The sequence below is a fragment of the Crocodylus siamensis genome, chromosome 2, assembly GCF_052110815.1.
Source record: "Crocodylus siamensis isolate JL-2025a chromosome 2, ASM5211081v1, whole genome shotgun sequence".
Lineage (NCBI taxonomy): Eukaryota > Metazoa > Chordata > Crocodylia > Crocodylidae > Crocodylus > Crocodylus siamensis.
This window is the reverse complement of record NC_143396.1, coordinates 176,456,908-176,483,307: the sequence shown is the minus strand read 5'-3', so window position 1 is coordinate 176,483,307 and position 26,400 is coordinate 176,456,908. Positions and strand designations below refer to the sequence as shown.

General features: G+C 45.3%; 2 protein-coding genes across 4 annotated transcripts in view; one reads left to right on the top strand and one right to left on the bottom strand.

The window, feature by feature from the left end:
- GATD1 (glutamine amidotransferase class 1 domain containing 1) overlaps positions 1-2,845 on the top strand; it is a 21,523-nt gene extending 18,678 nt beyond the window's left edge. The window contains exons 7-8 of one of the 3 annotated variants that reach the window (XM_090032406.1): positions 1,338-1,449; positions 1,969-2,845. In XM_090032406.1, the coding sequence (XP_089888532.1) occupies positions 1,338-1,449; positions 1,969-1,975 (119 nt within the window). In that variant the 3' untranslated portion in view covers positions 1,976-2,845. Of the gene's footprint in view, positions 1-1,337; positions 1,454-1,965 lie in introns of those variants that run through there. The other 2 variants (XM_090032405.1, XM_090032407.1) reach the window with 2 other exon arrangements.
- LOC149871379 (uncharacterized) lies at positions 2,199-26,400 on the bottom strand. The gene is made up of 10 exons (XM_090032404.1): positions 26,220-26,400; positions 24,154-24,295; positions 22,622-22,783; positions 22,460-22,497; positions 20,069-20,095; positions 17,596-17,762; positions 14,793-15,175; positions 14,163-14,262; positions 13,299-13,467; positions 2,199-9,566 (listed from the first exon to the last, which is right to left on the bottom strand). Exons 1-10 carry the CDS (start codon positions 26,398-26,400, stop codon positions 9,442-9,444), a joined length of 1,494 nt encoding a protein of 497 aa, XP_089888530.1. The 3' UTR covers positions 2,199-9,441.

Below are 26,400 nucleotides of genomic sequence, written 5' to 3'. Positions count from 1 at the left end.
CTGCCCAGCCAGGGTGGGGGACAGAATGGAGCCGCAGCTTGTCTGGGGGCTGCAGGGGTTGCATGTGCCCCCAGGATCTGCGCAAGGCAGGGTAGGCTGCCATTGCAGGCTGGGGCCATGGCTACACCAGGCTCTTCCTGGCTGGGCTAAGCTGTGCTTGGGGCAGGAAGCGGCACTGGGAGGAGGGGTCGAGGGGGCTATGGTGAATTTTGGGGTGGCTGTAGCCTTCTCCCAGCACTGCCACTGCCTGCCCTGAGCACAGCCCTAGCCCGCAGCTGCAGCCTGCCCCATCCTGTGCGGATCTGGGGGCACATGACCCCTTCCCCAATGCCCTCCTGGGGTGTGTGCAGTGGTGAGAGCCACCCCCCACTCCCTGCAGCTCTGTCCTGCGCTCCGCCCTGTCCCAGCCCCACTTCCTCCTTCACCATGGGGGCCTTGCCACTTCCCTCCCCTCTCCCCTTCCACCACAACAGATTTACCAGCTGCATGTAGCTTTCCATGCTGCTGGGCTGCATATCGGAAATCAGATCAGTATCTGCTGATATGCCTCCTTAAAAATCGGCTATCGGTATTGGCCTCAAATCTCTACTGGTGCACCCCTAGTCTTATAGACTTGGCTGAAGCATTACTGAAGCATGTGGGGCAAGAGGAGCATACACAGTTCTGTACTATTTTTACCTCCTCACATTTGGATAAGCAGCAGTGGTCGCAAAGAAGTGAAGGGAGGGAAGGAAGTGAGACAGGTTAATGGAATCTGGTGAAAATAGTGCGTGTAAAAATAAATAAATAAAACAAAAAAACCCCACCACAAACTTTGGTAGAGAAGAGTTGGGACGTGCATAGTGAAATAGCAGCATGTTTCTAGTAAATATTGAGAGAGAAGGCTGTTTTCACAATAGAGAAAAAACAAGTACCTTGCCACAGCCCTTTTTTTAGGGTAGTGCTTGCTTGGTCTCTTAAGAGAGAACCTTTTATAATGTATTGCAAGGTGACTGGAAGCTAAAGAATTGCACTTCAGTCTTTTTTAAACCAGTGTATCTCCTTAAAATGCAGATTCCCGCTGACAAAAAAGGTGCAACTGAAGGGCCAGTCCTGCTGTTGTTCAGTGCAGGAATCTCTTCATGAAAGCTTCAGAAAACTTTGATTAGATCAGATTTTCAGTATTGGCACACAGATTTTTTTTTTTTTCTCTCCCCGTATCGGTCAGTTCCCAAACAGATAATTTCATTTGAAATATCATGTTTACTGCAGCCTTATTAGTTGGCTGAAATCTGAATTAAATACTATCCATTCATATCAATATTCAATATCTGTCTTTTTTTTTTCCTCGGATACAGCCAGCAAGCCAGATGCTATACACGTAGTGTTGGACAGACATCTGGTTACAGGACAAAACGAGAATTCCACTGTTGTAGCAGTCCACAACCTTGTTCTTCTCTGCAATGGCAGGTGAGGAAATATAGGTGAAGTACTGTGGGAATGGATTAATTGATGAGGAAGTGCACTGAATTTATTTTTAGGAATAACATTGAATAGTGCTGCAAAAAGGAATATAATCCTGGTATTAGCAGCAGAGATGTGACTCTTCTATCATCTGGTGTACCTTCCAGTTAAGTCCTCAGTTTCTGTTTGCTAACAGTAGTATTGATGGGTTTTTATCAGGTAAAAATTCAAAACTGCTCAGAGACTGATAAATAGAAATGTAGAACTGAGTTCACAAGATCTATGCATTGGGCGGAAACCTTTTGTGTAATTCGTTGCACTTTGGGCTGTTATTTGGACAGATCCACATATTTGGAATAGTAGGAATGAACAGGTTTCATACATTGTATGTATTCCCTTTCCTTGTATCTGCCTGTAAATGAGCACTAAAATCTGCTTTGGTTCTGGGAAGGCTCTTCTAACCTACATTCATCTCCTGTGTGTTAGTGGTCTGTGTCATGACAGTGGATTTGTTTCCTTCAGCAGGAAATGAAGGAGCAGGTCTTCTTGTAGCTGGGATGGATGAAGGACCAGACTGAAGTGTCTCATATCTGTGAACTGGATCTCTTGCTGACAGATGCCTCTTGGCATTTCTGTTATGGACTAACAGTTCGATGTGAAGAGGCAATCTCCATGTTTGTACATGTGGAATGAATGGATGGAACCTGTGGAATAAGAAAGCATTGAAATGCAGCATACCTTATGGATGATTCTGATAGTCTCACTTTATTGGCACATTTTTTCTCCCCTTTTCTGATCCTGCTCTTAAGTCAGCCCTGACTTTTGGGTTTGTTCGGGGGGTTTTTAAGAAAACATTTATGTTTATAGTACCAACATTTTTACTTGTAGTGAGAAATTGACTCCATCAAGGGCCACATTGTCAACATTTATTGGACCTTGGTAATTCTTCATCTTGGCAAAGCATAGTTCTGAAATATACTGTAGTGAGGCACATTCATTAATCAGCAGGAGTCTTTTTGATTTTTAATATAAAAATCCCTAGTTAATGCTGCGTTTAAGTGGTTTCAAGCCTGTTCTGGTCCCCTGTCCAATGAGTCATAAAGCTGGTTCCAGACTCTCTAACAGATTTATCAAATGGCAACATACATGAAATATGAAGGAGAACATTTAGTCAAATCCAGCAGGAATGGAGCAGAAAAGTCGAGTCTGAAGGCAGCTTACCTTGAAGATGCTACTGAAATTACATGCTCCTGGTTTTTCTCATTGTCTATTCAGATTAATGTATTCTGTATAAAGGGCTTTGTCTGCTGAACTGTTGTTTTTAAGCAGCCCTCTAAGTGGTTGTTGTCTTCATTTATGCTGCTTGTATTATTTTTATTATATTTGGATGGTGTGGAATATTTCTTTCATGATTACAGTGCCATAGTCTGTTGCTTAGAATTTTGTGATGGGAGGAAAAATGTGGAAAATGTAATTACTTTGAACAAAATAGACTGAACCTTGCACCTGAATTCCTAGTAGATCAGGGATTCATTCTCACAGCTTTTTTTTCCCCTTTCTTTTTGAATAGCAGATGTGAGCAGTTAATGCAGGTCATCCTTTCCATGCATTTTTAGAAACAGGCAGGCAGTCTTAAGAAAACTGGAGAGAGAAACTTGTGTTGGAATGTGGACTCATTCCTGGTTTTTCTTGACTACTGAAATTGAGACCTGCAATTTCGCAATCCTCCTTGGAAGCAGGACAAGTAATGTTTCTTTAACTGTTTCTTTGTGGGAACATGAAATGCTGTAACTTCAATGATAACTGAGATCAGCCTTGTATCGCTTACTGAGTGGAGTTGAGGAAATGTTTGTTAGCTGTCCTTTTTCTCTTGCTCTAAGAAATATTCGCTGGTTTGGTGGTCCATATTTCTGCCATGTCTAATAGAGGAAGCAAGTGGTATTGAGAAGGTAACCCCCCCTCAGTGATGGACTAGCAGAAAGCAGAAGCCTTAAACTAGTATATTGGCAGATAGGGAATGATTGATTGTTTTATGTGACTCTTTATCAAAAAATACCAATATGACTAATTTAATAAATTAATGGAAGATGAATATTATATAGCCATAGCAAGGAAGAACAGGCATGGGTGAAAAACTTGAGGCTGTCTTCGAGCATACTAGCTCTGGGAGGATTCTTGTTTTTGGTTGCTATGTGTGAAGATTCATAGGTGCTAGGGTCGGAAGGGACCTCAACAGATCAAGTCCGACCCCCTGCCTAGGCAGGAAAGAGTGCTGGGGTCAGATGACCCCAGCCAGATGTCTATCCAGCCTTCTCTTAAAGACCCCCAAGGCAGGGGGGAGAGCACCACCTCCTTTGGAAGCCCATTCCAGATTCTGGCCACGCTTTTACCATAAAGTTCTTCCTGATGTTCAGCCTAAATCTGCTCTTTATCAGTTTGTGACCATTGTTCCTTGTTACCCCAAGAAGCGCCCTGGTGAACAGAGCGTCTTTGGTTTCTTGCTGCCCCTCTCTAATGAATTTGTAGGCAGCCACAAGATCACCTCTGCAGAGGCTAAAGAGATCCAGTTTCCTTAGTCTCTTCTCATAGGGCTTGTCCTGTAAGTCCCTAAACACATGAGTGGCCCTCCTCTGGACCCTCTCGAGGTTTACATATTCTTCTTACAGTACAGCACCCAAAACTGGATGCAGTATTCCAACTGTGGTCTGACCAGTGCTACATAGAGGGGAAGTATCGCCTTCTTAGATCTGTTCGTTATGCCTCTGCTAATGCATGATAAAGTGTGGTTAGCTTTGCTGATGATTTTGTTGCACTTATGACTCATGTTCCTCTTGGAGTCCACTGAGATGAGCCTCTGGTGAGAAAGAGAGAGGGTGAAATACTCGAAAGGGTCAAAGGAAGGGAATGGTAGAGATATATTTGCAGCTTAAATCGACCAGTAAAAGTTTTGTTTGTGATTTTTTTGGAAGAAATGCCATGGGGACAGAATATTTGCAGTGAATTCAGATGATGAAATATTAACTTTATTTATTAGGACTGCTGTAAAGCTAAATGACTAAAATGGGTTAGAATGAACACTTAAGAAAAAAAGCATGGCTTATTCTCCTGTACAAAGCACAAATGGACTTTCCAGCAAGCGATGGATGGAAGACTTACGGCTTCTCATAGTAGTTTTCATAATTTAAAAGCTATTTGAAAATGTATTCAGTACAGCACATTAAGTTACTTTGTTTAGCTTCCCAAATGCTTATGCAGTATGTTCTCAGCACAATACCTAGGGATTTTTCTGACACTACCGTTTAATGTTAAGCTACTTAAATGCAAAAAAGTTGAAGTAGAGGCAAGGAAAGGAAGAAATAAAGGGTTTAGTCACTAGGGCCAACTGTTAGAGCATACCTCTTGGCTTTCCTTCGTTTTAGTGCCAAAGCTAATCATGTTCCTCAGTGCTGACATCCTTTCATTTTGTTGGTGCATATAGGTCTCAAAAGACAACATCATGAAATTAAAGTTGTAGAAAGAGCATCAGTAACAAGAACGAATGAATCTCCCCACTTTCAGATTTCTGGCATGAATGCTTTTTTGTGTCCCTTGTTTGGTGTCTGCCCCACAATGATGGTTTCTTGGTAAGTTGAGAAGGATGTGTAGTAGCTTTTTCGGTTCTTGCATCTAAGCAGTAATTGCTATTGTCAATCTCAAATCTTCCGCGGTAGACAGTTAAATCAGCGGTACAATAAGTTAAGTTGGCATCGAGGGCAAAACCTCTGGCAGGATCAAGGAGTATGTGGGTTCCTGGGGTGAGATGGGGGTAAGTGGTCACTTGGTTCTGAGAGCTTTGCGGGTGTGGGGGAAGAGACTATCCTGCTTTCAAAAGTAGGGGTGTGTGGTGGGGCTTAAGCCCATGAGTTATGAGGGCAGCTGGAGCAGTGGTTTTGTGTGTGCCAAGAACCCCTTTGGCTGCCCTGGCTGTTGCTCTTAAAGTGGCAGCAGACAGGGACTGTTTTGGAGTTCCTGGCATGGGCATGCTGCCAGGGTACAGGCTCCTTGGGTGTGGGGGATGATTCTTGTGCCCCTCCTAACCTGGCTTCTGGGTGGGTACCCCTCTCACCTACCCCTAGTTTATAAATTTACCCTACACATCATAAATAGCAAGTGCATTCTTACTCATCACTGCACATCATCATGAAACAATTTTAGCATTATTTCTCAGAGAAACAAATCCAGTGTTACCTTGTAGCAAGATGGGGCAGGAAGGGACCTCAGGACCAGAGCTCTCCAATTCCTTGTTCTTGGCTTAACCTTAAGTTCCTACATTTTTTTTTTTTTCTTGATCCTTATGAATGGGTCATGCTCTTGCCCTTGAGCTTTGTCAAGGCAAGAGGATGATGCTTAGTTAAAACTTGCTCTGGGTTTCTTTGCTCTTTTTCTTACTTACAGAATTTTTTACATGCAAGGTTTTTTTGTTTCATGATGACCTATAAACAGTGGCAGACATTGTGGCAACTCTGGACAGAGCAACTATTTGTGCAGGACAGCATCTCCTCTGAACACATTTTATGATTCCACTGCAGTGTCAGTTGAAACACTGTTTAACTTTTTAATCAGCCCTTTGTGCAGTGAAAAGGAAATCTTCCCTAGGTGTGTTATTGCTTCATTGGATCTGGTGTACGTTCAGTTGTCAAATGACTTCAGAATTCTGAACATAAGCGGAGCACTTGGGCTGCTACGGACATTAAATGCATCCAGTAAATATACACAGTGTTTGCTATTTATGTGTGTAGAAAGCTAGGTCATTGTTGCATTGCTGTAGAGGAAGTACATTTCTGGATTGTGGGAATGAGTTAACTTTTAGTGGCCTTCTGCTTTGGATGTTGGTAGCATGGAGGCATTGTAAAAGTTCCAGCTTCAGAACTGATAAAAGTCTAGTCTGCACACAAGGCTACTGCATAATGATACTGCTGCTGATTAGTTTTACAGTGCTCCCCATCTCCTAAGCACAGTGATGATGACCCTTCAGAAGTGTTAATATAAGTATAGCTTATCTTTCCCATCCAGAAATATCTATTCTGTTACAAGGCACTTTTATACTGATATACCCGAGTCTTGATATGACTGCTGTTATGTATGGCTACAGTGTTGGAGCAGGGCACTCTAACCAAAATAATTAAATCAGTACAAAATCTGTCTAGAATTGGCTTCAGACATTGAGGGAGCCAAATGCCCAAATCCTTTTATTTGGGCAAGTTGTGGGTTATACTCTTTAGAGCAGGCTTCCTGTCTGGTCTTTCTACATGAGCTTTAGTAAGCTATTTAAAATAAATTAGCTAAAAAAAGAGGCAGTTTGAAGGGGGGATTTCAGTGAGGAGAGAGGTGCACCCTTGGAGACTAGCTAAGAGTTTATACGGGATGGAGCCAGGAGAGGCAGTGTCACAAGGCTGGCGGAGTAGAGCGCTGTGCAGTGAGAAGTAAAGGTGGCTAAGTAGGAAAAGGCAGGTGAAGGCCTTAATTAAAGAGCCTTGGAATTTGATAAGGTAAATGGAGAATGAAAGGATGGGACACTGTGAAGGGGGGTCTGCTGATGTAGGAGGTGTTAGGAAGATAATCTTACTGTTTTGGGTGTGGTGTCATGCACTAGTCCTGTACCCTACCCAATTGGCGCTCTGATCCCCTTCCTACCGTCTGATCTGTTGCTCTGCCTTGTGCTACCTGCCCCATCTGCTGCTGTCTATCTGCTCCCTTACCTGCTGTTGTGCCACACAGGCTGCTCATGTCACTTCTAGTGCAGATGCTGCAGGTTGGCCACTCTGCACTAGATTATGACAAAAGAGATGACGCCATAATGCCATGCATTGTTGAGGTATGAGGTCTTGTCTTCACTACCAAAAAATGTCTGCCAGGTTTTTACCTCAGGTTGAGAAATAAATGGTACTGCAATAACAAACTACCTTAGGGGCCAGAGTCATCTATCTAGGACCCTTTTGCTCTTGGCAGTGGGCTGACGGAGCAAAATGGAAGGGTTTCCACTACAAAGAGCTTATAGCCTAACTTTAGGGCAAGAGCATCTGTTGATGGAAGAGCATGTGGAAACAAAGACAGTACCAGTCATTATGATAGGCAGCCTAATCCAGGATGAACACAGCTTTTAGGTGTATTCTCACTTGTAAAAGCCAGTCTTTTGAAAAGCTTGAGTAGGAAGAAGAAATAAATATTGAGAGCTAGCCTCTCTAGGTTCATCCCAAAATGAGAGGGCATCAACTTATTTCTCTTCATGCAGAATCCAGCAGTTCAGAAGGATAGCTTTTTAACTTAGCCCCTCTTAGGCATTTGGATAGGTTTACATTGCCCTGAATATTAATAGCACTATTGGTTCTCAAAGTGGTGTGTATAATGAAGAGCTGGAATGATGAGAATGTCTTTAAAATTCATAGATCTTGTTTCTACTGCCTACTCAAAATAGTTGACTGTCTTGCCCATCAAAAAGTGCTTTACAGCCTGCTGGTGAACACTGGACACTAGTTGGAGAGCCAGTCATTTACATGAGCATCAGTAATTCATGCAAATCATCAATTTTAAGGGCTTGTCTTTACTGTAGTATTAGATTCTGGTGTAATTTAAGTGCTCCTGACCCTACACCCATCTCTAGGTCAAGTTTGACATTTTGAATTTGAGCTGGCTCATCAGAGGACATGACTAGAAGCTCAAACTTGTAATGAGGTGGGAAAGGGACTACACATTACTGCTTGAGTTAGCACAATTTATGATTTGTCAATCCAGCTGTACCAAATTGTGACTGCTCTCAAGTAAAGTAACTCAATGCCTTACTAAGACAAGTCATTGACAGACCAGAGCTGGAACTGAAGTGTTAGGGTTTTCACTTTATTTTTAGCCAATGTCCACAGGGATTCCAGCACATAAACCACTCTTGTGTCGCTTGATTGTGATCTTCGTATTCCCCCCCATATGGTGCATACATAAGTCAGAACTCCTGCCCCAAGCAAATGGCCCAGCACCTGAATTTTCAAAGCATTTAAAAATCCTATGGAATCCCACAAATTCCAGTATTGTGCTCTTTTTGCAATCTTCAGCCGTGGTTTTTTTTTGTTTGTTTTTTTTTAAGTTCAGGAGAAGTTATTTCCTAGAATAAAATGTGTGTCTGCCTGCTTGGAGGGGCACACCTCTTCAACTCTTGGGACTGATTTACAAGAACCTGGTAGTGCTGCCTTGTGTGCAGGGCCTTCTAGCTCAGACAGTTTGATGGTATTTGTTGAAATAGTGTAGTAATTCTTAAATATTGTGCGTGGTTCTGTAGTTTCAGGGATTGTTGAAGGGGTTAATGAACAGAACCTTAATGACTGGGGCTTGGGAATTGGCGAGTGCTCTATATGCTCCATATTTCCCTCCATCAGACTGCCTTTTGAGCAAAAAAAAATGATTGCTGAAAGAAGGCATTAACACCTAGCATAGAAATGCTCATCTCTTTTCTGTCCATTTGAGTTGAACATCTCAACACTGAATAGGGGAAGGGAGTGAACACAGGCCTCCTGTCATACCTTGATGTAGGGGGAAAGGGATTTGGTATGATGGAACAGAGGGAACACAGGCACTGGCATGACGAGAGATGTGTAGGGTGGGAAAATTTATAGGCAATCACTGAAATAAAGCGGGTTGTGAGAGTAGCAACTTTGGAGGGTAGGTGGAGTCCCTGGTGCATGTTGGCAATGAATTTAGCCTACCAAAGTCATAAAGTGGGCAAGCCCTTACTACCCACTGACCCACCACTGCTAGTTACCAAGAGCAGGGGCTGTGCTTCCAGCTCTGTATGCTGGATGGCTTCTACAAAAGAGGATTTTTATTTTGTTCTCTGTTCTGTATCGGGAATCATGAAGCCTTTCACAATTTACTTGTAGCTGAGATGTTTACAGTGGTGAGTTTGAATGAGGAAAGGGCAAAGGTATCTTCTCAAATTTCCTAACTCCTTTGAGGCCCCTTGCGGCAATGGTCCTATGTTCTTAAGGACATGTTCCTGTGTGGCACTCCCACAAAGGACTTCTTCACCAGCAGGAAGACAACACACATCACTGTGCATCCCAGAACAATGCCCACCACCAAGGCAGTGTCGTTGGTACCTGCAGGGAGAGGATAGAGGGGCAGAATATATTCAAGTCTCATGTGGAGGAAAATTATTGGAGATTTCAAGTGTTAGAAGTTGTTGGAGGAGTTGCCCCATGAAAAATGCTCCAAACCCCTTTTAACTACACAAGCAAGCGCTAATCACTGGCCTATTTTTGTACCCTGGCCCTTCCACTGGAAAAGAAACCCATCAAGTAATCTGACACCAGGCTGCAATGCTCACATTGTATTTCTGAGATTAATTTTGGTGTTCATGAAAGCAAGGCACCAGTATCACTGGCTTGAGCTAAGAGTACCTGTATATGTCTATGTTTTTGGGGTTTTTTTTAACAATAGGTTCTTTTTCCCCATGACAGAAGTTACATAGCTTTGCCTTTTTTGGTTTGCCAAAAGATGCCCTCCATGCCTCTTAAAAGGAAACCCAAAAAGTACTGTTTGCACGCTGAGGTTCCAAGCTCATAGAAGGAGCTCTGTATTGTTATGCTATGTACTAGTGAAGTCGGTCACCCTGAACAGAGGACATCCGCATGCATTACCCCTGTTCTGCCAGTGAGAACATTTATTTCGTTTTGGGTGAAATTTTTTTCTGTTTTGGCAGTAGTGATCTCTGGAACCTTTACTCTTATTGTACGATGGAAGGGCAGCAGACCTCACTATGCACTGCATGAGGGTTTATAGATGAAACCTCTGTCACATACCTTTGGATTGTGAGGCTGAGATATGTGAAAGAGGAAGTACAAAGGGATTTTACATTGGCTCCACTCAGTGGTCCTATATGATATTGATTCCCTTCCATGCTGTAATGGCATGCTGTCAATTACTGTAACGGGGCAAAGTGATAGAGCTTCAGCCTCCACATGTGGTAGAAACAATGTAGGTGGAGCAACATGCTTCTACCCAGCATCAAGTGAGGGGTGGAGGTTGGGATGTGGTGTTTTGCTTGGAGGCGGCCACATTGTAGGAGACAATTGGGCAGGGACGGTATGGTAGCCAGAGGTGGCAGTACAGAGATGGGATTTGGACTACTGGGAGTGGATTGGCATGAAAACAGTGCTGAATAGTGTGGCAGGAGGGAGCAGCATGGAGATAGTATTGTGACTAAGGTTGGCATCACAATGAAAATATGAGCACAGAGGCAGCACTGCAGCTGAAGGTGGCAATGAGACATTGCTTTTGACAGCACCACCCCCCAGTGACTAGAGATGGAATTGCAGATTCTGGGACTGCATGGTGACCAACAAATTGTGAGTGGGGTGTCCCAACAGAAGCTCAATGTCAACAGGACAGTTATCCACTGGACATTCAATGGGAAGAAATGGAGTAAAGGGCTGGTTCCTGAGATCTTATGAGGGGAGATGCTGGGCTTGCTATTTATACAAATCACAGGTGTCAAAACGCACCCAGCTGTGTGGGGTGGATTGGGACCACACACTAGAGCCAGCATGCTGATCCAGGATTATGCATGCAATGCATGTTGCTGATCCAGCTCTGCATGCCTCATGCAATATGTCAGCCCTGTTGCAGGATCTGCACTGCATGCAGTGTGCGGGCTGGACCCAGCACCACAGGCACTGCACAGCACAGAAGAGTCGGGATGAAGTATGTAGGCTGCATGCAGCACCTGTGCCAGAGTGGCTGTGTGTATTGGCTCTGGGGCCTGTCTTAATCAGGCATCAGACTGACTGTGTGCTGGAGTCAGCACACAGTGCCACTCTGGTAGGGAGCTGCAGGTCTAGCATGCGCTTCATGGGGCTGGACTGGCTGCATGAGCATGGTGTTTAGGACCAACGTGGGATGCGCACTGGGCGCAGTGCCTGGCCAGACTAATTCTGCACGCTGGCTCCAGCATGCACAGATAGCATGGGGCCCAATCTGGACTGGCCCCAGAGCCAGCACTGCCTCCAACATATGCCCCAGACAGGCCCCCTGCATTGTGTACAGTGCCTGCAGGGCTGGGTCCAGCCTGCGCACCAGACCAGCTCTGTGCACTACATACAGGGCCAGTCTGAGACCTACAGGCCAGATCATAGGGCTCCATAAGCCATATGTTTGACACCCCGGTAGAAACATAGGGTTGATTCTTCTTTTTGTCTCTATTTTCCATTGTTAATGCTGTGGTTCTTACTCCTTAAAGAAGGCAAGGAATGTCTTGATGTAAGATCAGTGCCTACAAGAGGGGAAACATTGCTTCTTCAGGTGCCCTTGGTAGATGGTGAAGTTTAAAAAGAAGCCCTGCATGTTGGAAACCCACTCTTGTTGCTGCTGACAGTACCTAGCAGAATGGTTACATTTTTATTTGTCTGATATTAACATCTGCATAAGCTTAAAGAGATTAAGTTTTTTACCTACAGGATTCTAAAGTGGAATCTAAAGAGAAAGGAAATTAATGCAGCAATTTATGATTCTTTGGTGTTAATGGCATACAGTAAGCATTGCCATCTCCCTTTCTGGCCTGGAGCTCTGCTGTAGTTCTGTCATGCAGTTCTTTGCTTCAATGGCTGGATTGTTTCTCCTCTCACCCAAACCTTATGCCATAGCACTGTTGTCAGGCCTCACCAATACATTAAAGTAATAGTTGGCTGCTGCATCCCTCTGTGGTTCTTGTGAATTACAAAGGTCATCTCGGACTAATCAAAATTAACTCAGACCTGATCCAGAAGCCTCCCCTGATGTATGCACCATCCTGAGGACCAGATACTCCATTGTGAGGTATTTTTTTAAACCAGCAGCAAGCAAAGCAATTACAGTTTACTCTGGCTTGTTGAAGCCTTTTGTCATATAAGATGACTAACAGGCACGTGGGAAGTATCTGGTACTACTCTCCCTACCAGCTTGGAGTCAGAAGTGCAACATGACAAAAAAGTAACCTGTGCCTATTCTAACTTTCAGCATTGCAGACTGATCATCGAGAAACTGGGTTTCACAAAATCATAGAAAAGAGGCCAGAAGGGCCCCCACAATCCATCCTCCCACCCCAAACAGGATTAGATTGTTCTTAAACCATTTCTAAACTGACCTGATAAACATTTGTCTAATCCGCTCTTGAGAATCTCCAGTTATGGAGATTCTCACACCCTCCATAGTTATTCTATTCCAGTGTCTAATTCTCTTCACAGTTAGAAAGTTTTCCCTAATGTCCACCCAGAACCTTACTGTTGCAGTTTCAGCCCATTATTTCTTGTCCTACCCCAGAGGGGACATGGAGAACAGTCTATAATCTTCCTCTGCAGTAACTTCACTTGAAGACTTACTGTGTGTCACCCTTCAGTCTCTTTTAAATGAAACAAACCCAGTTCTTTCACCTCTTTCAATTACATAACATTGAAGCAGTGTGGTAATGTCAAATCACAAGTACCCAATGGCTAAAAAAAAAAGAAAAGGGAGGGGCAGGGATAGTTAAGGATCCCTTGACCAGACTCTCTAATCTATAAAAATCAGGACTGTCCAATCTCACTTTTTATTAACATTGGGATTACCTAATATTTGACAACTGGCAAACTCAATCTGATTTCCAGGGACTGTGCATCCTTCACTGGCTCCCTGTTATGGTGTATCTTCTTGCTTAGAGTTTACCCTTATAAGTGGCAGGGATGTCAAAACCTAAAGCAAGCTGCTGCTTGTGGTCTCTATGGCAAAACCTTGTTCCATTGGGATAATATACCAGCCTGCTTCCAGCTTTCCCTCTTGTAGACTGGGTCAAACGCACCAGGAGTTTAATAACTTCTTACCACTGGAGGGGCTCTTGCTGATCCGGATGGGCCCAGCACTGATCCGATAGATCTTTGTCTCCAGCATCTTCCTCAGGGCATTGTGGCTTTTAAAGGACTTGCACTCTGAAGGACATAGCCTGAATTTGCTTGGGCTGCAGCACAGCTTCACATCACAAGTTACAAACACCTAGAAACAAGGACAGCAGATCTTGGTTAAGTTGTAATTCCTAGCACTGACTCAGTGTTTTACCAACCTTCCTCCTACATTGCTGCTTGGGATTTTGGATTATTTGTGCCCCTATGGCAAAATTTTTCCCTTTCAGTGGATTGGCCATCTGCCTTTCTCTCTGCTGCCTACTCTTGAATTTGGGCGTTCATGAGGGTAACGAGAGAACTTTAATGCAAATACAGGCTGTTTTCTTTTGAGCTGGCTTCACTAGTAAAGTTGTCTTTGCTTGTGTTTTTCCTGAGCATTTGCAGGGTTGTCAGGGGCTTCTTGCACTGAATTTTCAGGAGACAGAAGATGGTTTGTCTTTCATGTCTAGCACATTTTGCAGAAGGAAGAAGGCAGGAGCCAGACAACACATTGCTCAGAAGCATGCTGGGAACATCCCTGGTGCAACTGTATACATGGATAAGTGTCTGTCAAGTACTCTGCATATGCAAGAAGAGGCACATACATGTGCTTTTTCAGGGAGGGAAATATTTGTTTTTAGGGGTAGGAGATGGTTAGGAGGAGGAGTCCCTGTGTTTTCTGATGTGTTCATCTGGGTGTGGGGGAGAACAGAGAGAGCAAGTGGAACACACTTAACTCTCAGAGGTCTCTCACATGCCAAAATGTGGCTTCACTGAGATAGAAGGTGTAGCAAAGCAATGAAGCACCTCAGGAACCACGTCCGCTATGGAGGCAAGCCTGAGGCTGTAAACCTTGTCCTTGGAGTCTTCCAAACTCACTTCTTTGGCTGCCTTGTAATTCAAGCAACTGAAAGAGGAAAAATGCCTGTCAGCAATGTTGCTATCTCCAGGCCATTAACTTACTTCCTTTCATATTTGTATATGCTTATGCAGTGGTTACCACTAAACACCCAGGCTCCCATTCTTTACTGGAAGGAGTGTTTTTCAGGAGAGTTACTGCAACTAGTGTGTGCCAGTACCTTGGGACTGCCCTCCTCTGCCCTGTTGGCCTGTGAGGATAGTCTCAGTGGTGTGTGTCAGCAGGGTATAGCCTCTGGTCCCATCCCTGCTGCTCTGACAAAACCCTTCAACCAGTGGGAGGTCAGTCTTTTTCATAGTAGAGTCAATTTTAGGCTGATAGGGGCAGTTCAGTCTATGGTCCTTTTGGTTCTGGATTTGTCTAATGGGCCTGATGCGTAAGGGTAGTTCTGGGGGCTACAGATGGACCGGAACAGAAACCACCAATTCTTTTCACTGGGTGGCTGTGAAAGGGTCATGGAGACTCAGGCACTTAAGCAAGACTAGAGTTGATGTGATCTGGAGGCAAAAGGCTCTTACCCTTGTTGTATGATGAAGAAGCCACTGGAAGAGTCCTGGTTGCCCAGCACCTGACAGGACTGCACAATCAAGTGGGCATCAGCCAGGTCACTCTTAGCTGACACGCTGATAAATAACTGGTCATTGACACTGGCATTAATAGAAGCCCCCCACTCCAGCAGTCTCATCCCATCTGAGGTCTTCCTGCTGAACCTAATGTCAAAGCTGACATTGCCAAATCCTTGATCTGCTGGGCTTGCAAAGGGGCAGTAAGTGCTGCTAGTCTCCTCTTGTTGGTATTTGCAGCTCACTGGGATGGCAAGGGTTTTCTTAAATGCAGGTGCTGACACTCCTTTGTGCTGACTAACTATTCTATTGGTGAAGGTGAAGAAAGACGGGTTTCCCTGTAGGCAGGAGAAGAGGCAGAAGGGTCAAAGTAATAGGCATCAAAAATGAATGTTTCAAACACTAAGGAGCACACACCTCTGATACAGGAAGGATTTCTGCAGAAAATACCTAATGCCCTCCACTGTGCATTCCCTGTGTAGGGAAGCAAGCTTGAGAGGTGGGATGGGATGTCTAGCTTAAGCAGTGGTCTGGGACACAGAATATGTGACATCCTTGGCTCTGACATCAGCTCCCAATGTGACCTTGGGGAAGTCACTTAGCATCTCAGTGGTCTAGCTTAGTGGAGATGTCAGTACTTGGTTTCGTTCAGCCTTTACTTGGTTTGACCCCTGTAGATCTGAAAACTATGCAGGGCAGGGAGTGTCCATCACAGTATATGTGTACAGCACCTTGCACAATCCTGCTTTCAGCAGTGGGGCTCTGGGTACTGCTGTAGCCTACATAAAAATAGATCAGATTGTTGGATTTGCTTTCTCTTCCTTTTCAGTGCATACTGGCTTGATTAGGGACAGTGGGTACACCACTCTACTTTTACACCAGAGCCATTTAACTTTGGAGTATAAGTGAATGGATGCACAGTTCACAGCCTTACAATAAATCACTACACCCTAGGGTAAAGTTATCCTAAGTTGCATCAATGTGCCAGTCCTGTGTGTACTCCCTGTAGTCCATGACCCTTGGGGGTTCATAGACTGTTTAAGAGGTCTGCAAAAGGTGATTGTGATCAATCAAATTATATGAATACCCACACCTACAATTTAAAGGGGTCCACACCTCCATGCAAAAATTTTTAGGGGATCCACAAATGAAAAAAGGTTGAAAACCACCTTAATCAATGTTATCCTGTGGCAGGAATGTACATTGGCTCCCTGCCACCTACTGGCCAGGCACGGTATTAGTGTCTATTGAAGGCAGCCTGTTTGGGAAAGTTTGTATATTTTACTATGGTATAAATCAGGGGTGAGCAAAATACAGCCTATGGGCTGTATATAGTCTGCCAATTGATCTTATCCAGCCTACTGGGAGCCTGAGGAGGGAGAACTACATACACCCTGTGCTACTCTACTCTTCAACAGCCAGGACCAGGCTGGGCTGTGCAGCATGCAGATTCCTCTGCTCCCCTGCCCAGCTTCTTGTTGGTGCTTTGGCTACACAGTCATGGCACTGTGGCCACCTGCAGCCAGGCCCGCATGGGACAGGATGCAGTGCAGTGCACTGAGTAGCCATCCTGCCCACAACGATAAGCTAGCAGCACCATGGCAGCGGCGGGAGGCCTGGGGCAACCGCCCTGACTTTCCTGGTTCAGCATGGCAGCAGAGGCTTATCATGGTGAGTGGATGTGTGGGACAACTACTCAGTGCACTGGATTGCACCCTGTCCCATGTGGACCTGTCTGCTGGTGGTCACAATGCTAACAGGAAGGTGGGAAGAGGGGAGGGATGCATTTAGAGGGAGGCAGAGGCGTCTGTGTGCTGACCATCCTGGGTGCAGCCCTGACTGCAGAGCAGTGTAGAGTGCAGTCTTCCCTCCTCAGGCTCCTGGCAGTGGCTAGCAGGACAGATAGGATCAATTGGCATCTCCCCAGCCCTCAACAGCTCACCCAGGACGTCCTTCTCCCCTTGTACTCGGCCTTGGTGAGGCTGCAGCTGGAGTACTGCATCCAGTTTTGGGTCCCACATTTCAAAAAGGATGTGGAGAAGCTTGAGAGAGTCCAGAGACGAGCCATGCGCATGATCAGAGGTCAGGAAAACAGACCTTACGATGACAGGCTGAGAGCCATGGGGCTCTTTAGCCTGGAAAAGCGCAGGCTCGGGGTGATCTGATGGCCACCTATAAGTTTATTGGGGATCTGGGGGAACAGTTGTTCACCAGAGCGCCCCAAGGGATGACGAGTTTGAACGGTCACAAACTCCTGCAAGACCGTTTCAGGCTGGACATAAGGAAGAATTTCTTTACTGTCTGAGCCCCCAAGGTCTGGAACAGCCTGCCATGGGAGGTGGTTCAAGCACCTACTCTGAACACCTTCAAGAGCAAATTGGATGCTTATCTTGCTGGGATCCTATGACCCCAGCTGACTTCCTGCCCTTTGGGCAGGGGGCTGGACTCGATGATCTTCTGAGGTCCCTTTCAGCCCTAATGTCTGTGAAATCTATGAAGTGGCCCTCCAGGCCACATAATTGCCCACCCCTGATGTAAATGCACTATGGAGTGAAATCTGAGGTGAATTACTCAGTAATGTTTATGTTCATGCCTGGTGTTCCAGCTACAGCACAACCACAGATTGTTACAAATTTAGTAAAACCAATTCTGTGCACCCCTGGACTAAAGCTAGATTGTCCAGTCCCCTTCTCCCCCCATAGGCTGCCACTGCACAGTGAGTAAAAACAACAGGCCATCACAAATGCTCCAAGAGTACCTGTTCCCTGGTTCCACCCCCAATGAGTGGGATCTCTACCAGAAGGTGCGTGGTGTTGCTGCTGACCAGGCACTCAGGGTTACTCCTCTGAAGATCACTTTCTTGCACATCTCCTAAACTAGATCGGGGAACAGAGAGCTGCATTCGATCCTCGAGACACAGCAGAACTATGAAAAGGAGGTGCCAGACAAGGAGAGAAACAGCTTTCAAAAGGAAGAAGGTCCACTGTTGAAAAAGGAGAGCAGGCAGAGCCATTCCCAGGTATGTCCTTCTGCTGTCAGTACACATTTGCAATCAAAAAGCTCTAATGAACATGCCATATGCAGTTGAGAATTGTGGGTGACACTGAAGTTTCTCTCTCTCTCTCTTGTTTTCTCTTTCTCAGTTGTTCTGAAGAAGATGCCATCAGCCACATTTTCAGCTGCCACTACCAGTATAGCTTTACTGCAGCTGATGGAACCAGATTGGTTTCCACTAGCCCAGAATATGGCCAACTGTATCTCTAGGCCCTACATGGATTGCAGCAGCCCCAGCTTGGCAGGGTCAGTTACCAACATCATTGCCCCTGCGCTATGAGGGCTAAACCTAGAGCAGGGGGAAGGGCCAGGAAGCTAAGTGCATGGCCAACTGAGCTGGAAAGGAAAGGGGTCTACCCAGCCTGTGGGCTTTAAAAGGGACTACGCTATGTATGGGGCGAGTGATGCTGAAGGGCACCACTCAAGGGATCCATTGGCATTGCTGTTTGTCCAGGACAGTGATGGGGAAAGCGTTTTGCTTTTTTTTCTGAATAATGTATTTCCTTGTGGGGAATTAGATAACAGATGGGTTTTAGGGATGGTCACAGCCTCCCTTTGCGGGGGCCTGGCTTTGGAGGGACAGTAATGGGTATGGGCATTTCCTTATGTGCGGGGCAGGAGAGTTGGAATAGGTAGGGATGGGAGGGAAGATGTAGAAGGGGAAATTGCTGTTTTCCTTTACAGAGGTATTGAATGTGGGTTGGGAAGCGCTGTTGAGATGGGCAGGGGAGGATGCTCTCCTCACTCAGGGGAGTGGAAGGGGGTGGGGAGTATTGGTTTTGAATTTTAAGAGTTTGGGGGTTGTTTTGCTGTACTTATTTTAGTACTTTATTCTGTTCCCATTTCTTTGTCTTTTATTGTAAGCTGCCCTGAGCTTTTTTGAGAAAAGCAGCATAATAATAAATGAATACTTCAGAACAAATAGAGAAACATTGGTGAAATATAAGATCCAGTTCCTTCCCCTGTACTCTAAGCTGGTGTCCCTCTTTCTTTGCTCACCACTGGCTCGTTGTTGTTAGGGACTGACTATCTGCTGAACCTTGAACCAACCCACATTGGCAGGAAAGAAGAAAATATCTCCTTACCTATTTTTATTTTTTTAAACAGCTGCTGTATGAACGTGTTCAGAAGTTTGGGATGTCCTACTTGGTAGGTAGGTAGGTAGATGAGCTAGTTAAGCATCTAAACACAAAATATTGGATTTTTTTCCACATTCAACATGCACCTTTTATCAGCTGCTGGAAATTGAGGTACACATTATAAGTGAGAGATAACAGTAACCTATAACCTGGATACCAGAATACAGTAACGGCAGTTTCTGCAGGACAAGCCTCTGCTGGGAGAAAGCAGAAGTAACACTACACCTGCTTCACAGGGAGCAGTGCAAAGCATGCTGAGCTCTGTAGCTGCTTGCTACTACTTAGCTGTATTTTCAATTAAAAACCTTTTTCTTCATTTATTCTGTCCAAAACAAGGTGTGTATCTTATTCAGGGGTGTGTTGTATTCAAGAAAACTAACACCCCAGAAGATATGGTAGATATTACCAAGCTGGGCCAATGGCCCCTCTAACCTAGTACCATTTGCCGTATCACCCTTCACTTCTCTGAGCGGCAGGTGGCCTGTGGAGAGGAAGCCTAGTGATGCTGACAACACCAACCCATAGGGGCCACTCTGCTCCTTCACTGATAATGCCCAGGGCTGCAAGAGGATGGGGAAGTTTCTTGCAACTTTGCTTATTAGCTCAGGTGGGAGTGAAATTTGAGATATTCTGCAAACAGGAGAGACTGCTGAAACAGCTCTTGAGTTTGGTTTAAATGGTGTTGTGGTGGTGTTGGAGCTGTGGCAGCCCAGGGAATGTGTGAGAAGCAGGATTGCTTGGTGGTATCTTTTGCTGGACTAACTGTATAGTCAGAAATAGCAATACAAATGGTTCTATTTGAAATAGAAATAAATGGCTCTATTTGAGCTGGAGAATTCATATGAACAGATGACCTGAGATTTTGCAGCTTTCCCACAGGCTGGTGATGTTCCACTTAAACCTCTGTCTGTATACTCAGCCAGTGGCATAGTTGAGCAATCAAGAATGAGGTGTAGAAGCTAAGCATGCAGAGCCTATAAGCGAACTTCCCTCTATTAACAGTTAGTTCTCAGCATATCATGTGACATTGCTGTTTACCTGTGCCCAATGGAGAAGCAGCAGATTCTGCAAGAGAAAGTAAAAAAAAAAAAAAAAAGTCTGACACCTCCCTATTTAACAATAGGATGTAGTACACATTTACTGGCAGCCCTTGTTAGAGGTTCACTGGGAGGCTACAAACAGTTGGCCTCAGCCAGAGGCTGTGAGTGCTCTGTACTATGTTTCAGTCATAGGAGCAAGAGAGAAGGACAGTTGCCTGATTAGTCAAAAAATCTTCTGCCTCTGCTCCCCTTATGCCCACCTCAGACCTGAACCTATGCCCGCCTCAGACCTGAACCAACATCATCTCAACATTTTGCCTTTCCAAGTCCTTACAATGGCTGTGGACAGACATCATATTTGCAGTGCTATATAAGCCATTTTAGCACTACAGAAGTTGGGGGGTAGTTGTGCACACCCCCTGCAGTGCTACAGAAGTGTCCCTGGATGAAGCAGGAACATCTCTAGTACTACCTTCCATCCCACCACATGCAGTATCTGTCCAGTGCTGTGTAGCACTACAGAGGGGCCTCTCTGTCCCCCAGCATCCTGCTGCAAGGGTAGGCTTCCTGAGATCCCTTCCAGCCTTAGTATTTTATGATTCAATGACAGTCACTAAGTGCAGCCCCAGGGCAGGGCAACCTGCCTGCTTTCTCCGCCCTGCCTCTACCTCCTTCCACCAAGAACTAGGCTGTCAGCAAGTAGAGGAGTGGAACAGAGCTTGCCCACAGCGAACAGAACTGAAGCCTGGCTGGAACTAGGCTGCAGCTCTGCTCGCTGGGTGAGTGAGCCCAGTCATGGTCTGACAGCGACAGCCCAATTGTGGGGAGGCTGCAGCTCTGCTGGCCATGCCCCACGGGGGGTGGCAGGCTGTCAGTGAACAGCTTCCCTCCTCTGTCTAGTGGGAGAATAAAGCCACAGGGCCAAGCAACCTGCAATCACTCTCTTGCTATAGAACATGCCACTGAGTGTGTTTATAGATGTGCTCTGGGAGGCAGGCGGAGGGGCCTTTAATTAAAGCACCTGAAAGCGTCGTGTATCAGTGTCCCTGCACTGAAAAATGGTGATGGAGCGCTTTAACTTAAAGTTGTCAAAGAAGCTTTAGTTAATGTATCCCTGTCACCATTTTTCATTGCGGGGATACTGATACATGTGACGCTGGAGTCTGCTGGAGTGCGGTAATTACCATGCTCCAGCAACCTCGATTAATCGAGTCTGCTCCAATGCATTGTAATAAAAACACATCGGAGCAGCCTCTCTGCACATGTATAGGCTCCCTGAATGTCTTCACAGGGACTCTGTGGCACTCCAGGTAAGAGCCTCTGCATGTTTGTTTATGCCTTGTATCACTACATTTTTGTAGTGCTTCAAAATGCTGCAGCACTTGTAGTGTGACAAATGCATGTCTGTCCATGGCCAATGACACCTGCCCAGCTACACAGACAGCACCCCTCACCCCATGCCAAAGTTATCCTGCTTGTCTTCCCTTTAACAACAAGCACCCAGACTCAATCAACCTAGTTTTGCAGCTGAAGCCTCCCCCTTCTACAGATGTCCCAGGCATGCAAATTCTACTGTGTGCAAAACCTGGGGCCAGTCCTGCTTTGTTGCCAGCTCCAGCCTCCCATATTAGAGCAAGCCGCTCACTTATAACTCTGCATGCCTGCACAATACTCAAGAGGACAGGCGTTTGCCAAGTTCTTCATTCTATGACTGCAGCAACCTGCAGATCTGAAACCAGCACCTAAGTCCATGATTCTCAGTGAGGGTGTTGTGGCATTCTGGAGTGCCTTGATAGCCTTTAACAGTGCCACAGGATGCCAGTGTTAGCACCGCTAGGTGTGCAAACATGATTCACAAGAGAAACACAGAGATTTCAAACAGGAATCCATTGCATTACAAAATTTCTGCCCTTTTGTAGTCCAACTTCCTTGCAACAGACAAATTCATCTGTTATTTTTCTGTAGTCAAAAAATGAGTGAAAACTCAGCTGGCATTTTCCACGGGGTACCTTGAGTCTAACAAAATTACGAATCGCTGACCTAGCTGGTGAAGACAGCAGGGAAATGAGCTCGCATGTTACCTGGAAGGGAATGTAACATTAATCCTCTTATCAATCAGACTGCTACAGAGACAAGAGGAGATGGGACTGATGCAAAGGCCTAGGTAGGAAGCTCCTATCAGGGCAACATGGCACCATGCTGACCATAAGTCAGCATTTCAGGAATTGATTTTGCTCAGGCCTCAGCAAGCCAGAAGCAGAGCAGGCATCCTGTGCAACCTGCCCTGGCCCGTGCTTCTGTCCTATGGGAGAGGAGGGGGGCAGCAATTAGGTCACAGGCTGAAGGGGAAAAAAGAGAAGGAAGACAATGGCTGTACCCAGATACTCACTGTGCACAATCCAAATGCATCTGAGCTCAGACTGTAACCTAGACCCCAAGAAGAAAAGATAAGTCATGCGCCAATACAGAAGAGCTCAGGCTTTAAGTCTCCCAAATTACAGTGAAAGTCATGCAAACAGCAGAGCCCAGGGGGACCTTTGGCTTTGCTCACCCTGACAATGTAGTGGCCACAAAGCATACAGAAATCCGGCGTGGTCTGTTGGGATTCCTGCTTTCCCAGGTGACATTTGCAGACAAAGTGTGAAGGTCATCTGCCATCCAGAGGCGTGACGTGTGCAGTCCATGGGGACCCAGAACCTGCAAGTCAGCCATCCTGCCAAAGAAAAGCAAGACGTTTGCAGGGTGAAGTGCTGAGGAACATTGTGACTTTCACTCCCAGGTGAGCCCAGAGCTGTGATGCACAAATCAATGAGGGTATATCTACCAGGTAGCTAATGGACTTGGATACCATGCTGACTGCCATCAGGCTGGACTACTTAATATGACACTGCTTCTATGCTTTCTATGTAGGCACAAGAATAATACTGTGCAAGTCCTATCTGCACTGGTTGATGAGTACTACTAAGGTGGGACTACATGTATCCATCTTGTTTTATAGATCACACATTGGGAAAGGTGTGGCTCACTCTTCTGATATCAGTGCGACAGGATTTGATTTTGTGCCGCTTTTTCAAGGCATTTGGGCTAAAGGTGTAGAACCCAACACACACCTGCAGAAAAGAATGGACAAAAATGGGAGACTCACTTCCACTGCAGTAAGTTCTGGATGATCTGTTGTCCTAGCCCTGCCCAAGTGAGATGCATAATCCCCCTTGGGAGACATGCTATGACCAACTCAATCCCTGTTGTGATAGATGCAGTACAAGAGAAAGAAGGTTCTGGCAGCATGTTCTTGAAAAGTCTGATGAAAACCTAGCAGCTTGATCAATGTACCACAAGAAGTCTGTGGGCAGACTCCTGTTGACTTCATTACACTATGAATGAGACCCTAATTTCCTTGTAACATACAGCAAAATGTCAGTTTGTGCTCAGAAGATAAAGACATGTTTAGGTAATCAGTTTGTTGCCGATGTGTTAGACTGAGAATAATCAGATATGGACGAATCTGTTGGGGTACCAATCTGAACCTCCTCTATTGAGTGGATATCAGGTACTGAATATGGCACTTTATCATAGCCAAAAATGTACCGATGTATAGATGTTACAAATCAGAAATCAAGATGGTAACTCTGAACAAGATGCTTATATTCTTGTTCTTTGTTACATTCTGTTTCAGAGTCAGTTTAGTGCTGTGGGAGGTACTGTATTGTTAGTCATAGAGACTGAACTCCTCTGTTACCCACAGCATAGGAAACTGAAGAGTCTATCCCAGGAAGGGTTATGTCCATACTGGACTTCTGAGTTGTGTTTTGATGTGTGTTACTTGTTCACTGTAAATTCCAGTGAATGCAAGGCCCCAAAGTTGTTTTGCTAATACTGTTTGCAGACTCTACAAGGCAGTGAGTGCCCACCCACTAAGTTAGTGAGAGTTAAGAATGTTTAGTGCCTTGCAGGATCAAGTCACTAATAAGCATGTTGTTAATGGTGATGAAGCCAACAAGGGCTGGCTGTGTGTTTTCTTGGCTTGGTAGCGCTCTACCATTTTGGCTGTGAGAGTTACATGTCCTTTGTCACGACACTCACCTTTCTCCTGCACTGACACTTGTCACTGTAAAGGAAACATCCTCATATGGCAGCACGTTGATCCTGTCCCCATTGTCTGGGGTTGGGCTGATAAACATCGGCCTTCTGATCCCAAAGGGACAGTCTTCTACTGGTTTATCCACTAGAAAGTAAAAGAGAAACCACACACTGTCTTGGGGCCATTTCCTTGCCTTCACTGACATCTCACACCCAACACATATATGCTTCCCACTAACTCTAAAAGAGGGCTGTTCAGCTGATGAGTGGTCAGGGGATCTCCGATTCCTCTTCACACCTCTCCCTCATGGCACATTGCATTGCACAGTGGATGCTCTCCACTGAATTACACTGGTGCCCCCTGCACTACTTGTGGTCTCTAGGTCTTCACCCCCACAAGTCTCCCAGCCATGGGCTCTCTTGGCCTTGCAAACTGCTCCACTCCCAGGGGCAGGGGCAGGGCCAAGGCCAAGGCCAAGGGCAGGGGCAGGAAGCTGGAGGTTTGAGGGGGAGCCTGGAGATTGCTATAGCAGCAGCACGAGAGTGGTGAGGGGAGCGGTTTCCAGGCTGGGAGCCTGCGGACCACAGATTCAGCCTTCGCAGGCTGCATGCTGTCCACAGACCACCAGTTGGATAGTCCTGACCTCAAAAATAGAACAGCTGTGATGCAGTACAGAACAGCAGCTCTAATCTTCAAGCCCACCCTAAAGCAGTACAGTCGTATCCAATTCCCTCTCCATCTGATAGGCACGCCATCTCATCCAGATATGTCCAGCGTAAACAGCAGAGTATCACTGTGAGGTCAGTGGTTCCCAACCTTCACTGGTGCATGGGCAACAATACTGAGCAAGTAGTGTGCTGTGAGCAGCATCATGCTTTGTTCTCCCCTGTACACCTGAAGGTGTATCTGTGGAAAGCAAGATTTCCTGTGGCTGTGAGCAAAGACAGAGGGTCTCATGGACAACATGTTGTCCAAAAGCCACAGGTCAGTGTCTTAGGCTGACTAGAAGTCTGAGCTACTAGCCAAAGTTATCAATGACATGAACACTTCTATTGTATATATTTTACAAAGTAATTTCCCCCAAGATTCAGTAACAGATTTAGTATGTTTTTTCTTTCAAAATCATTAGAATATTGTAGGGGAAACGGCAGCTTTTGATTTTGTTTGTTTTTATCCCCCCTGCATACAGTTTCTCCCTCTTGTAAAAAATGTGAAATAGCCAAACTGTGTGACATCATGGTATACTATAGTAACAGACATAGTGTCACAGAGCGATGACATCACCATAACCAATTATGACAATTGTTAAAATGCCAAGTACAAAAATTTCATACCACAGCTCTGTTAATAGTGAAATGTCATAAGGAGAAGGCTGTGACCTCACATTGTGAGGTAAGAAGATAGAACTGATCACTAGGAAAATTAGTTCTGTTTCCATGCACAGCTTTTCCAATCAAAACTCATAGAATAATAAGACTGGAAAGGACTTCAAAAGCTCATAGAGAATCAGGGAGTCATAGAGCAGTTGAGCTGGAAGGAACCTCCAGAGGCCATCTATTCCAACCCCATACCTGAAGCAGGATTATCCCTATCCAAGCCATCCTATACAATCCATAATCTACACTGTACATAAGACTACTGTCAACCCTGACACAACACAACAGCCTAACACCCTAACCTGCCACAGGTGAAGTAGGGGAGCCACTGCAGCCCAATGTTCTGCTTCTATTAAATGCTGTCAATATATGCTCAAGAGATCCCAGGTAGAAGACCATGCCCCCACTACAGAGGAAGGCAAAAATGCCCACAGTCCATATCAATCTGACCACAGGGTAAAATTCCTTACTGACCCCAAATATAGAACCTTCTGCTCAAGGCATGATCATCCCTGCCTATTTACTCCCAAACAGATGTCAATGTTTCTCTAAGAATCTTGCCAATGGAAAATTAGATACAGCATTATTTTTTTGCTTTAGGTTCCTGTAGGTTATGGAAATTCCTTGGGAACAATGTTTCCCATGCTGATTGTTCAATGCTTATTGCACATGCTTTGGACTGGAGCAATTACCTATTAAGGTGAACTGCAGAGGGACAGAGCTCAGGGCTTCAATCCATTCCCCTCCTGAAGCGTTGTATGGGTGAATCTCTTGCATCCTGTCCCTGGATTTCAGAACCACCATTTTCTTTGGGAAATCCTCAGCCATTAGCTCCACAGGGTACATGCCTTCAGAGCCTGTTCCATCATACAT